Source organism: Pantherophis guttatus, chromosome 1 (genome assembly GCF_059756535.1).
Source record: "Pantherophis guttatus breed Tessera chromosome 1, ASM5975653v1, whole genome shotgun sequence".
In the NCBI taxonomy this organism is placed as follows: Eukaryota; Metazoa; Chordata; class Lepidosauria; order Squamata; family Colubridae; genus Pantherophis; species Pantherophis guttatus.
In genome coordinates this window covers 166,844,032-166,859,751 of record NC_142063.1, presented here as the reverse complement: position 1 = coordinate 166,859,751, position 15,720 = coordinate 166,844,032, and the positions used below count along the sequence as shown (strand labels likewise).

At 40.0% G+C, this 15,720-nt stretch overlaps 1 protein-coding gene across 2 annotated transcripts in view; it reads left to right on the top strand.

Moving 5' to 3' along the window:
• HECW2 (HECT, C2 and WW domain containing E3 ubiquitin protein ligase 2) overlaps positions 1 to 15,720 on the top strand; it is a 164,018-nt gene that overhangs the window by 45,329 nt on the left and 102,969 nt on the right. Inside the window, exon 2 of one of the 2 annotated variants that reach the window (XM_034429840.3) lies at positions 2,859 to 3,190. In XM_034429840.3, the coding sequence (XP_034285731.2) occupies positions 2,899 to 3,190 (292 nt within the window). In that variant the 5' untranslated portion in view covers positions 2,859 to 2,898. Of the gene's footprint in view, positions 1 to 2,858; positions 3,191 to 14,184; positions 14,265 to 15,720 lie in introns of those variants that run through there. The other variant, XM_087882131.1, reaches the window with a different exon arrangement.

Genomic DNA, 15,720 nt, shown 5'->3' with positions numbered 1-15,720 from the left:
ATTCTCCATGGTCTCCAGGCAATTGCTCCTAGGTGGTGGTAGTAAGTGCACTGCCATCCTGTTCCTCTGTGGCTCTATCCTGCTGCCTCCTCTCTTGCTAGGCCCGGTGAGTTCTCTTCAGTGGAAGACGTTCTGCTGCCCTACTGCACTCACTGAGTGTGTCCCAGGACTGTGCTCTTGCCCAGTGTGTAAATCCCAGGCCAGGAGTGTGTGGAAAATGATCATGAAGATCGGGATTGATAGTGGAGGGTAGCAGGGATAGGTGGTGTAGTGCAAGGTAGCCAAAAGGGCAGAGATGGGGGAGACAGGCAGGTGGGAGAAATTGATGCAGAGGCAGTTCATGCAGGGCAGGGCAGGAGAACACAACCATGGGATGCTGCGCCAGTCATAAATGTGGGCCAAGTGCCCAAACTTTGATCATATGACTGGAGGACTCTTCAACAATCAGAAAGTCTAGGAATGATCATAACTACCATTCATTCAGTGGAGTTGTTATCTTTGAATGGTTCCTGAATGAATGGTAGTAATGGGGTAGGAGACTACCTGTAAAATGTAAATTGAATTCACTAGAGATGAGTTTTTAAAAGAAATATATATGATACAAGGAGTAATAGAGTTAAGAATGAATGGATAATGATGTTTGAATAGGGATAGAATTAAAAAAATGAGTGATGATGAAAATATTTCATATGGCTTGGTCATATATAGAAAATGGATAAGAATTAAATCACAACATCCTGCCTGGATGTTGCTGGATTTCAGTTTCCACTTTCCTAGCATGACTAGATAGAAATATAGTCAAGTAACACAATAGCTGTCATAAAGGTGTAATGTGAAAATAGTTTCAGATGACATGTAAGACACCAAGAGCTGTCCCCTTCCCATTTAACAGGATGCTTCCTTTTATACAGATTAATATACTCTTTATAATCAGCTGGGAAGACTTCCAAACCAAACACCCTGCTTTAGCCACCTAATACTTTTATTTTCCAAGGAAGTTTTTGTAGCCCAGAGGTAATTTCTGGAAATATAGATGAGGAAAATTTGCTCCTTGTTTCCTATTAAAATAACTTTTGACTTCCCAGTTAGGACCTGATGCACCAGCAAATTCTCAAATCTTAAACTATATTATTGGAAGTTGTTTTAAAAATTTCTTAACCCAGTGTTTATTTTTACATAATATTGGAAGATATGATAATTGCCCTCGTAATTTGGAATAGAAAGAATATATTATTTAACAAATTAATGGTCTTATTTCTAAATAATGTTAAATAGGTTTCTTATGAATGTGAAATAAGACTAATTCATCAAAGGATTATTTTCAAGTTTATGAATTGTAGTGCATTTTAAGAAGATTTGAATGTCAAATTCTTTATGCTGCAAATATAATATATTTGAAGAAAGTTTGTCCCATGCGATTTGATCATATGATTGTTCCATAGTTATCCTTTTTTTGGTTGAACACAAGTATTCACATTATTATGAATTTGATCTTGGCTAGAGAAATATGATTTAAATATGTTATTGCTATATTGAATTATATATAAAAAACTTGTGTTTATTTTTATGAAGAAATTTGGACTTACTGAGTGTGGAAAGTAGGTCAAAATTATTTGCTGGAAAATACTGCTATTCCAGACTTAAAGTCCCTGCATTCAATCTCTTGTCTTTGAATGAATACATACAATCACATATAAACATATAATCTTCTATATTGTGATTGCTCCCCTCTTATTTTAATAAAAATAAAGAGCATGCCAGATTCAATTTCTAAAAAAAGAAAACAATGCATTAAAAATGTAAAATATCAAGTGGGAGAGAGATCTTGGAGGATAAAAGAAATATTTTTATGGATGCATTTTATAAGCACACCACATTTACAGAATGTCCTTTTTTCATCTTGAGGCATATCTCTTCATTTTAATCCTTAAAAATATATTTACATTCTCCAGCATTATGTATTAGCCATCACAAGGGTGAATCAAATTTAAAATCTGGAAAAATTCTACAAATTATTTTACCCTAAAAAACAAAAATATATTCTCTGGCATTGACTATAATATAATAATGAATTAAATACCTTGTTTTATCTAATAGCATGGTCAGCCCTGATTGTTAATGATTTTAATTCAAACCAGTGGACTTGCTGCTGTCCATAACAATTTTTTTATTTTTTTATTTTTATTTATTTTCGTCAAGCATGTATTAGATAACAGATATAAGTATAAACATGATTATGAATACATGAAATGGATACGAATAAACGGGGACATTAGAACAGGGACTGTAGGCATGTTGGTGCGCTTATGCACATCCCTTAAAGACCTCTTAGGAATGGGATGAGGTCGACAGTAGACAGTGTAAGGTTAAAGTTTTGGGGGTTTGGGGAAGAAACCACAGAGTCAGGTAGTGGATTCCAGGCATTGACAACACTGTTACTGAAGTCGTATTTTCTGCAATCAAGTTGGAGCGGTTTACCATAAGTTTGTATGTGTGTGCTCATGTATTGTTGTGGTTGAAGCTGAAGTAGTCATTGACAGGTAGGACATTGTAGCAGATAATTTTATGTATAATATGTTATGTATAATATATTATGTACAATAGAATCTCATCTCATTGTTTAGATAATTAATTAGTTAAAGAAACAAAAGCTTCCCAGTGAGAGTTTTATAAATTAGCTAAATCTGTATTGTGAACATGATTTCTTTATGAAAGGAAGATTTTAGATATTCTAAGATGAAAATAGATTTTTAATTTTTTTAAAAATTCTTCTTTCTCTTTTAGCAACCTTAACCAAGTTTCAAAATCTAGTCTGATGTGAGAATTTGTTCCTAATGTTTACATTTTGTTCTTTACAGATTTGTAAGTGAAACAGTTTCTCTATAAACAAAGATCAGGATGACCAGCTCTGCCCGAGAACATCTGCTTTTTGCCCGACGGCGTAATCCACAATTGCGTTACACTTTGAGTCCAGAGAACCTCCAAAGCCTTGCATCTCAGGGCACTGTGGCTGAGAATGTGAACTTGCAGCGTGCCAACAGTGACACGGATCTGGTGACTTCTGAGAGCCGCTCTAGTTTGACTGCAAGCATGTATGAATACACTCTAGGACAATCTCAGAACCTCATCATTTTCTGGGATATTAAAGAAGAAGTGGATCCCACAGACTGGATTGGGCTATACCATATTGGTAAGTAATGGGTTTTTACTTTCCTTATAAATAGAAAAATTCAGCATCCAAGAATTACAAGTCAGTCTGGTAAAATTAGTTTAGCACTCAGGAAACAAATATTAACACTAAAGGAACAATAATTATATACAATATAAGAGAGACTTGGATAGAATTGAATGCATATATTGTACATCTGTAGTAATTTAAAACAGGTGTTAAACTGGAACTATCAGTTATATAAGAGCAGGATAGACTAACCAGATCTCACACTAATTCTTTAACTGCCTTCCAAAGGTCATCCTATTAACCCAAAGTTAAAAGGAGGAAGGGAGCTGAATCCAGAGTCAAGTGCAAAGTCCTTGAAGGCTGGAACTTAGAAATCCAACTAAATCCCTATTCCAAAGGGTATTAACGATGAACTGAATTAAAGGGAGAAATAAAGGCAGATTGATACAGGGATGTTTCTGAACGGCGGGCTTTAAACATATGTATCAATTGCTAGTTTAAACTGGATTATTGCTTATATAAGAAGCTGGTACGGAGACATGAAAATACAGGTAGTCCTTGACTTACGACAATTGAGCCCAAAATTTCTGTTGTTAAGTGAGACATTTGTTAAGTGAATTTTGCCCCATTTTATAACTTTTCTTGCCACAGTTGTTAAATTAATCCCTGCAGTTGATATAATAACCCAGTTGTTAAGGGAATCTGGCTTCCTCATTGACTTTGCTTGTCAGGAGGTTGCAAAAGGGGATCATGTGATCTTGGGACACAGCAACGGTCATAAATATGAACCAGTTGCCGAGCGTCTGAATTTTGATCACATGATCATGGGGATGCTGCAATGGTCATAACTATGAAAAACAGTCATAAGTCACATTTTTCAGTGCTGTTGTAACTTTGAACCATCACTAAATGATCTCTTGTAAGTCAAGATCTGTAGTGTGGAAGGATGTGATCAACCCAAAATGGCAATCTTCTAGACTAAAATCTGATTGTTTGAGGAGACAATTATAATATTCTAGATGAGAAACAACCAGAGACCATATGCTGCAATCTGCCTTGTCAGAAGCTCCCAGATCCTATTCATCAAGTGAAACTTAGCATCTTAGCTGTAAAATCAGTAAATGGGCAGGAAGTCAACTGATCTACAATGAGGAAGTGTAAGATTTCCTTGAACTGTTCTCAGTAATTTTCATTAACAATGAATGTGTTTGTTTTGATCGTCTCTTTTCATATTATATAAAACAAGACGTCCTGTTTTAACTATCTTGCACAATCTTTAATTTGATAGCATTTGGGGAAGTAGTACTGAATTAATCTCAAAGCCACAGGAATGCTTTTTTAATCACGGTTGTACATACTATTATATTACATATGAAAGTCGGGCCATGTGCTTATATCCTTTTTTGTAACTTATTTCTGTGAGATATTGTAACTACACTTTTTCTTCTGGTGTGTACTCAAATGAAGGTATATTTCTGAATTCAAAGATCAGTGGAAATTCTGCTATTAACGTAAAAAATAGCTAGCATTAGCTAAACCAAAATTATGCAAAAAGTTTGTTCATCAGATAATTTACTTTTTTGATTTTTTTTCTTCCATTCAATTGTGTCTGATTTTCTGCCTGGACAAGTCCCTTAAGTTTTCTTGTCAAGGTTTTCCAGCAGTAGTTGGCCAAATGCTTCCTTCCTAGGACTGATAGAAAGTCATTGGTCTAAGGTCTCCTAGCTGACTTTGTGCTTAAGATGAGATTAGAATTCACTTTTTCCCAGTTTCTAGCGTGAAGCTTTAAACCGCTACACCAAATCGGCTCTCCGTTTGTTGATACAAAGAACTTGGATGATAATTATTCTATCTGAACTATTTTTACCATGCTTAATTCAATGGTGGGTTGCCCCCGGTTCGCACTGGTTCTATAGAACCAGTAGTAAAACTGGCGGGAGGCTCTGTCCACCGACCCCGATGTCATCAAAATGCTTCTGTGCATGTGCAGAAGAGTGCGCATGCGCGGCCCCATTGCAAACCAGTAGTAAAGGTAAGTAGAACCCACCCCTGGTTTAATTGTATAACTTTGCATCATTGTGATGTTTTTCCTTGAGATTGTCTATTTTTTCCTTCTTTCAAGCTTGCTTAAAATTGGATGTATCTGGGTTTAGGAAATAAATCCCACAGCTGAGTGATCCTTTGATATAACTAATGTGTTTTGTATTCTAGGTTATTTCTAGCTTAACGTAATAGGTAACGCATGCGAGTTGCGATGTCTCTAGTTTGAAATGAACTGATATATAGTTATCATAGCCAACAGTTTTATTAAGGTGGTATAAAAGTATAATAAGAAACCACATTGCACAACAGATGGAAATTCTTTAAAGAATTTGACTGCTATCAAATTAAATCATTCCTTTCTTTTCTTTCTGCAAGTGGCATAGATTACATGCACTTTAGGTTTTATGCAGTTTGTCTTACACATAAGAAGGATCTCTGGTCTGCTGCCAAAGTAATGCAGCATTCAGTTACACTTTTTCCCTTCAAATCCTGGAGAACTGTTTGAAGGAAAATCATTTAGATCGGGGTGTCAAACTCGATTTAATTGAGGGCCGCATCAGGGTTGTGTTTGACTTCTGGGGGGGTGGCGTGGCGTGGCGTGGCCAGGATGGGTGTGGCAAGCATGACATCACTTGTGTTGGGGGGTACCTGTGGTGGCCAGAGTGTGCTGTCAGTGAAAACAGGTTCCTGAGCTCCATTTTTGGCTACAACAGCCTTCTGCAACCCTCTGCCAGTGAAAACTGAGCTCGGGGGTCCATGTGCGACCCTTGTGAGCTCTGTTTTCGCTGGTAGAGGCACTGCGGGTCAGTCTTTTCCTATTTCCAGGGCAGCCCTGCGGGCCAGATCCGACCCCAGGGCCTTGAGTTTAACACCCCTGGTCTAGATGAAGGAAAGTACTGACTTTGTAGAAGATTAAAATAAAGTCTGTTCCCCACCTCCCATTTTTTTCTGTCTTCCAAACTGGATAGGCATTGATATTAAATATATTTTTTATCATTTCATGAAAGAGATTTATTTGAATTGTTTAAAAAAGTTGCTTCTCTGTAGGAAAGTGAAGAATTTAAAATTTCTAGTTTTTATAATTTTTTTATAATTAAATTTATATACCGCTCTACTCCCGAAGGACTCAGGGCGGTGAACAGCCAAAAAAGTAAAATACACATAATACAAATGTTAAAAACCATTTAAAATACATTAAATACTTTGGCCCGATTTAAAACATCCCAATTTATAAAACAAATTTAAAAACAATTAAAAGGGAGGTGAGGCCAGACCAGCCTGCTGGAATAAGAATGTTTTGAGGGTGTGGTGGAAAGTGCGCAAATCTGGGATCCTCCGTATCTCCGGGGGGAGCTCGTTCCAGATGGCAGGTGCCCCCCCAGAGAAGGCTCTCCCTCTGGGGGCCGCCAGTCGACATTGTTTGACTGACGGCACTCTGAGGAGACCCTCTCTATGGGAGCGTACTGGTCGGTGAGAGGCTACTGGTGGCAGAAGGCAGTCTCGTAGGTACCCCGGTCCTAATCCATGGAGTGCTCTAAAGGTGGTAACCAGAACCTTGAAGCGCACCTGGAAGACCACCGGGAGCTAGTGCAGCTTGCGTAGGAGGGGAGTCATATGGGAGCGCCACGTCGCTCCTGTTACCACCCGCGCAGCCGCATTCTGGACCAGCTGGAGCCTCCGGGTGCTCCTCAAGGGGAGCCCCATTTAGAGAGCATTACAGTAGTCCAGGCAGGAAGTGACAAGGGCATGAGTGACCGTGCATAATGAGTCCCGATCCAGAAAGGGACACAACTGGCGGATCAGGCGAACCTGATAAAAAGTCCTCCTGGCCACAGCTGTCAAATGCTCTTCTAAAGATAGCCGTGAGTCCAGGAGGACACCCGAGTTGCGAGCCCTCTCCGTGGGGGCCAAAGACTCACCCCCAATAGTCAGTGATGGTACCAACTAACTATATCGGGACGTCGGAAACCACAGCCACTTGGTCTTGGATGGGTTGAGCCTGAGTCTGTTTCTCCCCATCCAGATCCGTACAGCCTCCAGGCAGCGTACTGATGGTACTTCACCCTGAAACCATGGATGATCTCACCCAGCGGCTTCACATAAATGTTGAACAGAAGGGGCGAGAGGGCTGATCCCTGTGGCATCCCACATACAAGGGGCCTCGGGGTTGACCTCTGCCCCCCTGTCAACACAGACTGCAATCAGTGAGAGAGAAAGGAGGAGAACCACTGCAACACAGTGCCCCCCACCCCTAACTCTTCCAACCGGTGCAGCATGATGCCATGGTCGATGGTATCAAAAGCCGCTGAGAGGTCTAATAGGACCAGGAGAGAGGAGCAACCCCTGTCCCGAGCCCTCCAGAGATCATCAACCAATGTGACCAATGCCGTTTCCGTGCTGTACCCAGGCTTGAAGCCCGACTGGAACAGATCTAGATAAGCCAATTCATCCAGGTACTGAGGAAGCTGTCGCGCTACCACACTCTCAACAACCTTCGCAACAAAGCGAAGGTTGGAGACTGGACGATAATTAGCCAACACTGCCGGGTCCAGGGAAGGTTTCTTGAGGAGAGGCCTCACCACCGCCTCCTTCAAGGCAGCAGGGAAGACACCCTCACTCAAGGAAGCATTAATAATCCCCTGGAGCCAGCCTCGTGTAACCTCCCGGGAGGCCAGCACCAACCAGGAGGGACACGGGTCCAATAAACATGTGGCCGCGCTCAGTCTGCCCAGTATCCTGTCCACGTCTTCAGGAGTCACAGAATCAAACTCTTCCCAGATAATATTCTCAAGACCTGCCTCCATCATCCCCCCTGAATCTACCCAGTGAGAGTCCAAGTGTTCCCAAATCTGAGCAATTTTGTCATACAGATACTGTACAAAGTCCTCGGCTCTACCCTCCAAGGGGCCCTCCCGCGCTTCCTGGTGGAGCAGGGAGCGGTCACCCTAAACAGAGCGGCCAGGCGATTATCTGATGATGCAATAAGAGTGGAAAAATAATTACATTTTGCCGCTTTTATCGCCACCAGGTAGGTCTTAATATGAGACCTTACCAGTGTTCGGTCGGATTCAGAACGGCTGGCCCTCCAACTGCTCTCCAGGCGTCTTTTCTGGCGCTTCATCTCCCTCAGCTCCTCAGTGAGCCAAGGAGCCAGGCGAGACTGGCGCCGGGTCAGAGGCCGCAAAGGCATGACCTGGTCCAAAGCTCTAGTGGCCGCCCTATCCCAGGCAGCCATTAGGCCATTCAGTCGAGCCGTGAGCCAGAGCCTCAGGAAATGGCCCAAGCTCCATCTGGAACCTATCCGGATCCATCAGGCGCCTGGGGCAGAACCACCTCATCGGTTCCGCCTGCCTGCGGTGGGGTGTGGCGGTTCGAAGGTCAAAGTGAAGGAGAGAGTGATCCGACCATGATAAGGGCTCGATCTCTATATTCCCTATCTCAAGATCATTCAACCACTGACCAGAGACAAAAACCAAGTCCAGCGTGTTTTCCCCCATGTGAGTAGGGCCATGAACTAACTGGGTCAGGTCCATGGCCGTCATGGAAGCCATGAACTGCCGAGCCACCTCAGACGCCTCACGGGCGGATGGCAGGTTAAAATCCCCCATGACCATAAGCCTGAGGGTATCAACCGCCACCACAGCTATAACGTTGAGCAGCTCGGGCAGGGCCGTCGCCACGTGGCAGCGAGCCAGGTCTGCACCTCATGACCCCACTTCACAAGGAGGGACTCACATCTGGCCATCTGAGGAACAGCGGCCTCCCTTGGACCAAGACCTTCTTTAATAACAACCGCCCACCCCCCTCCCCTCCCCTGTGACCTCGGCTGATGAAATGCGCGAAAACTGGGTGGGCACATTTCAACGAGGGGAAACCCCCCTCCTGGCCCAACCAGGTCTCCATAATACCCGGCAGGTCCGCTCCCCCCTCCTGAACAATATCACAAATGAGGGGGGCTTTATTTACCACGAACCTGGCGTTGCATAGTTAATTGTATGAACATTAGTATGTGTCCCTAGTTAAGTACAGTAAATTTGATTCATTCATTAAAAATGTTTATTGCTTTGTTACATTGTTAATATAATTCAATTTATTGTTCAGTATATCCAATCACTATGGAAATAATTGAATGATTGGTTGATTGGTTATGTGCCATTCATTGAGTGTCAGCACTTAGCTGTCAAACTCCTGGCCCATAGGCCGGGTGCGTCAAGTGCTGGCCACGCCCCTGCCTGATTTAGCGAAGGGAAAAAAGTCCCGATATGTCACATGATGCCGCCATGACGATGTGAGTTTGACATCCCTGATATAGATTTTCCCTCAGCACTAGAACCTTCTGCAGAGAGTTAGATCTTTGCAGAATGTGTCCAAAGTAGGATAATTTTAGCCTATTCACAATTCTTTTATTAGGTATGCCAATTAAGATCTCTAGTAACTAGTTGTTCAGAGTAACACAAGGTGACCTGTAGAATGGAAAGCTGCTCATGTTAACAGTTATACCGTATTTGTAATTAATATTATTTAATTAGTCATGCAGAGTATAAAATAGTTTGGACATAAGTTTGCTTAGACTACTTTGAAGCTGGAAGTGAAATTCTTATACTTCATGTGACTGATTAAATAGTAAAAACTCTAGATATATATTTTAACCAAAATCTGGAAAACTACCTATTTAGGAAAATATTTCCTTCCTTCCTTCCTTCCTTCCTTCCTTCCTTCCTTCCTTCCTTCCTTCCTTCCTTCCTTCCTTCCTTCCTTCCCTCCCTCCCTCCCTCCCTCCCTCCCTCCCTCCCTCCATTTCTTCCCAAAAGCAAAAATTTTAACCACTATTTTACTCCTATTTTAGCAGTTCTGGTAAGGGGATTGGAAACATTTGAGTGCTTGCTGCATTTTTTAAAAGGTGCTTGTTGTGCTTGGATATAGCTGTATTTTGATAACTTTGTGTACCTATATTTAACAACTTTTTGTATATATAGCTACTTGTTTGTAATTTAACAACTTTTTGTGTATGCACAAATTATGTATACACACTCACCCACTTATAAAAGTATATCTGTCCAGGAAGACCTGCCCATAGGAAGAAAAACAATTGTTTTCATGAAACAGAAAGATGGGACTATAGTAGGTGGATAATTGTTCAATGGAAGAATTTAATAATCTGTAGACCAGATCGAATACCTTCAAACCTATGTAAAAAATGTCTTGGTCTGGGCACGATTTTCTTAAATCATTTTAGAGTCAAGCTGGCATGTGCACAGGACAGGAGCATATTAAATATAAATTGCTTAAATGTAACTTTAATCTAGGTACATGTAGGGCAAGCAGGAGACTGATATAATTTGCAGGTGATATTCAGGATAGTAATGTTTGAAAAGGATCTCTTTCAACAGAATAAACATTAAGTCAAGTAGCAAATACAATTCAGTTTAGATGTCTAAAGTGTGATGCATTTGGAGCAAACAACCTGACTTCCTTTCTGCACAGTTGGGTTGTATAACAAGGAAAATGTTGTGGATTTTTATTGGGCAGCTCAGTGACGAAGATTAGTAAGCAATGCAGCAGCTCTCTCTCTCTGAAAACAAAAACAACTCTGTGCTAGGGTATCACTAAGAAAAAGACCGAAAATACCTTATACAAAGTGTTGTATATATGGTACATTGTACAGTTCTGGTCATTATATTTGACAGAGGATAAAATAGATGAAAAAAGTGCAAACAATGGGATAAATAAGGTGTCTACAATCTTGTTTAGAGAAAGGACTCTCTTTTAACATTGTGATGGCCAGTAAATTAGGAAGATGTTAATAAGAGATTGGGTAAATTCAGGGAGGAAAGGTCAATTGAGGACCATTTGTTTTGAGATTCAGTGTTATTTTCAGGTTGGGAGTAGCATTGTAGGAGAATAACTGTGAGATAGAGGTATCTATTTGTCACAGGACATCCGAGGCATCTGTGAGCAACAAATCACTGGACTAACATAGACCTTGGTCAGATCAGGGTTATTTCTATATCTTTATGTTCTTCTCAGGTTTATTTATGGATTACTCAGTCCTATTATGTCATTGTGGATTAAAATTGGAAAGAACTGTAGGTTCAGCAGCACATTTTATCAGCAGTCAGCTCTATTTTTAAAAAATTCAGACATGACTGCATACCAAAAATTTGCAAAAAGGCTGGGAAGCAATTAGATCTTCTTTACCAATGTTGTATGGTGCATCTGATGCTCTTCTAGAAAGTCTTTATGATTGAACCAGGTTATTTCTAATCTGGTACTGTATAATTTGATGTTCACAGGTGTGAGACACTTTTTATGAAGTGATGCTTCCAGCTTCTTTTCTTCCAGTGGGAACATTTCCTTAATTGAGTTTGCTGAGAACTCTCTGAAATAGGAAGAGATGAGGCAAAGTTCATTTTTCTTCTTCCCTGCTCCTCCTCCTGTGTTGGATTGAAGGAGTAGAGGATTCAGAGGGTAAGGGGAGCTGGAAGTTGATGACTATGGACCCTTCATAGCATAATCCACACTTTTGGAATCTCATTGGGAATTGGAAGTAATCCTTGGCATATTGAATGCATTTTGCATTCTCATTTGTTCATTATATTGGATGCATCTGAGAGCATGTTCTGGACATGCTGACAGAACGTTCAATAATACTAGTAGTAAAATACCAGTAGTAGAAGTTTTAGGCATTAAAATGTGACACATCTAGTCATTTTGTGAAACTGCTTAGCAATATTATATTTTAATGTTTTCTATGTTTTTGCATTTCCCAGTGTGGGCTTTTGACTTTATTTGTTCCCTTGTGTTTTTTAAAATTATATATTCTGTGTGTTCCTTTAAACAACTTGTATGCCATTTAGTAACAGAATAACAGAGCTTGAAGGGACCTTGAAGGTCTTCTAGTCCAACCCCCTGCTCAAGTAGGAAACCTGATATTACAAATGGTTGTACAATCTCTTCTTAAAAATCTCCAGTGTTGGAGCACCAACAATTCTGGAGGCAAGCTGTTCCACAGATTAATTGTTCTAGTTGTCAGGAAATTTCTCCTTAGTTCTGGGTTGCTTCTCTCCTTGATTAGTTTCCATCCATTGCTTCTTGTCTTGCCTTCAGGTGCATTGGAGAATAGCTTGACCCGCTCTTCTTTGTGGCAGCAGCACCTCAAATATTGGAAGACTGCTATCATGTCTCCCAGTCCTTCTTTTCATTAAACTAGACATACCTAATTCCTGCTACCATCCTTCTCATATGTTTTATTTTTCATTAGGCAAGCATTCTTACCAAACCCTGAACTGTAGCTCCATTATATTCTGGCAATTACTCCCAATACAGGTAGTCCTCAAGTTACAACAGCTCATTTAGTGACCATTTGAAGTTACAACAGCACTGAAAAAGATGCTGACCATGACCATTTTTCACACTTACGACCATTGCAGCATTTCCGTGGTCATGTGATCAAAATTCAGATGCTTAGCAACTAACTCATATTTATGATGGTTGCAGTGTCCTGGGATCATGTGATCCCCTTTTGCGACCTTCTGACAAGCAAAGTCAATGGGGAAATCAGATTCACTTAACAACCATGTTGCTAACTTGCAGTGATTCACTTAACAACTGTGACTTAACAACTGTGGCAAGAAAGATTGCCACAAATGGGACAAAACTCACGTAACAAATGTTTCACTAAACAACAGAAACGTTTGGCTCAATTGTGGTCGTAAGTCGAGGACTATCTGTATACGCAGTGAATTAAAGTTTTGCCGGCTGTAGAGATTGGCTGCATCTTGTGACATTTTTAGCATTTTTCTTCTGTAACATATCACAAAAATAATTTGAAATTGAGTTTGGAGTAAAATATTTTTATTGAGTGTCCCAGAACATTTTTCCAGCTGTCCTTTTCTTTCCATGGGGAGAGGGCAAATACCTATGGGATAATTCAGAAAGCTGGTGGACTCTAAATGTGTGGGAACTGTAATTCCCAGATTGCGTAGTCAGTGTGGCAAAGTAAAAACAAAACAAAAACAAACACCTTTCTGTGTTGTAGGTATTTTTTTTTATGGTTGGGGAAGGTTAAATATGAGTAAGTAATTTAGCAACCGGTTCTCTGCCCTAATGATTTTTTCCAACAACCTGTTCACCAAATTGCTCAGAAAGTTAACAACCGGTTCTCCCGAAGTGGTGCAAACTGGCTGAATTCCATCACTGAATATGAGCATGTAGTAGTTCTTTTTTCGGCTTTCTTAATATCTGTTGTTTTGAATGTTTCTGTATGCATTCTCCCCTGAAACTGACAAATGTTACCTTGGCAGTGAGAGCTATTATAGAATTGCTTATTTTCTGCTATGCATTGTGTCTTTATATTTCTGATATAATTTTAGGGTAAAGTGCATTTTACTAAGACTAGGAAACACTTCCCTTCCCCTAAAAAAAAACCAACCAAACAAACAAGAGGGGGTGGGGCTGAGACTGCAGTGCCATTAGTAGGAGGAAAACTAAAGTCAAATAGTAAACCACGTTTGAGGATATTTATGGAAACTCCTTTTTCTGTAACTAGGCACCTATCTGTTGTTCAGATCTTGCCAGAGTCATCTGAGCAAAGCACACACTCTGCAGTTGTAGGCCAAAACTTCTCTACACCAGAGGGAGTTTACTAACTTATTTAATTGTATTGTCATCTATGATTGGATAACATATTGAAACAGGAAGTATCTAGTACTTATATAGGAAGAGACAGGGTTTTGACATTGTTCCCTCTGAAACAAAGGGGGTGCAATCCCATTGGAGTTTTTTTTGTAGAGTTTACTGTTTGTATCAGTGCTATGTAACTTTAACAATTTCCTTCTGAATTCCATAATATTACACAGTGCTTGGCTGCTGTCCAGTGATGTTTGGGGTTATTATTATATTTTTCTATTTATGGTCTCTCTAGAAAAACCGGTTTAAAAACTCATTAAAATCACTCCACTTTACTTATTTTAAAGAGAATCCCATAAGAATCCTACAACAGCAGTTTGCACGAAGAGGTGCCAACTTAATGGATAACAAAAAGGTAAAATGAAATTGGAGATAAATTTTGAACAATTTTATGATATTTAGAGTAATGACAGTTTTATGAGATTGCCAACTGGTGGGAAAGACGTATAGACAGATTTGCATAGTAAAAGATTTCAGGTGCTGCTGTCTTGAGTAGAAACTAGAACAGAAAAGCGACAGCTCACATAAGTAGAGTCTTGGTTTAGTTCAAATTGGAGCTTTCAAACAATGCTGCTGGCAGGTTTTGAGCCCTGCATTTCGTTGCTGTTTATTTTTATACGCATTCATTGGGCTCAACACTACTTCCCAGAGCAATCAAAAATATGAAAGAAATGCTGTGTTTTCTTATTTCTTTCAGTGCTTATTTAGGGAAAGTGAATGAGAAACAATAATAAGGTAAGCATAGGATCAAAAGGATCTGGTAATTAGGAAGTGTCTCCACATAACTTTAGTGATCTCCAACATTTTAGGCTTGTGATACATAAATGTTCTGTGCTACTGGTTAAGTTAGACACAAACAGCCAGCTTGTGATAACAAACTCAAGATACTTAGTGCAATCATAAGCCTTTCACCACAGTAACACAAAACATGCTGCAGAATCAAATCTTTCTGCACAGAAATTATGTTATTTTAGGAAAAGGAACCCAGAAGTGGGGAAACAAAATACCATGTTCAGGAAGATCCAAGTTCAAGGTTTCAAGTGATCCAACAACAACAAATGAATGTTGGTTGCCACAGAAAACCAGTCACAAAAGCCATCATTTGTATAACCCCGATTGTCAGTTGAAGTAATTGGCTGAATCACATTTCTTTCCTTCAGGTAGGTTTCTTGACTTCCTTTGCTCTTCTCTTTGTAATTTATGACATGCTGTTGGTCTTATGACCTTACCTAGTTCATAAATTCTAAATTAACCTGTACCTGTGCATTTCCAGGTGTGTTGTCCTCAGGTAATTGTTTTAGTGCAGGCTGAGGCTCAGACTGGTCAAATCCTTCAGCTTTTAAATCTAAAAATCAAGTTAATCCCTAACAATAAGGAATTTTGGGGGTATGTTACTGCTGTTTTGCAAAATGACTGCTGGTGGGGTGTGTTAGGGACATAGACAGATACAAATCATGATTAGTCAGAATTTTGCATTTTTGCCTCTTAGGCAAATAATAAAAATCATCTTTCCCATGTACCTCACCAACCCTTGCCCAATGGTGGGATTCAGCCAGTTTGCACCACTTCGGGAAAACTGGTTGTTAACTTTCTGAGCAGTTTGGCAAACTGGTTGTTGGAAGAAATTATTAGGGCAGAGAACCGGTTGTTAAATTATTTGAATCCCACCACTGCCCTTACCCCATTGTATAAGGAAACATTTCCCCTTAGCTTTGTTAATACAATAAGCAAAATAAAAATTGTAGCTTTGTAACATTTGTAAAATGTTAATTTCAGAGTTTTTTTTTACACAGGAGCTAATCCCAGAAATA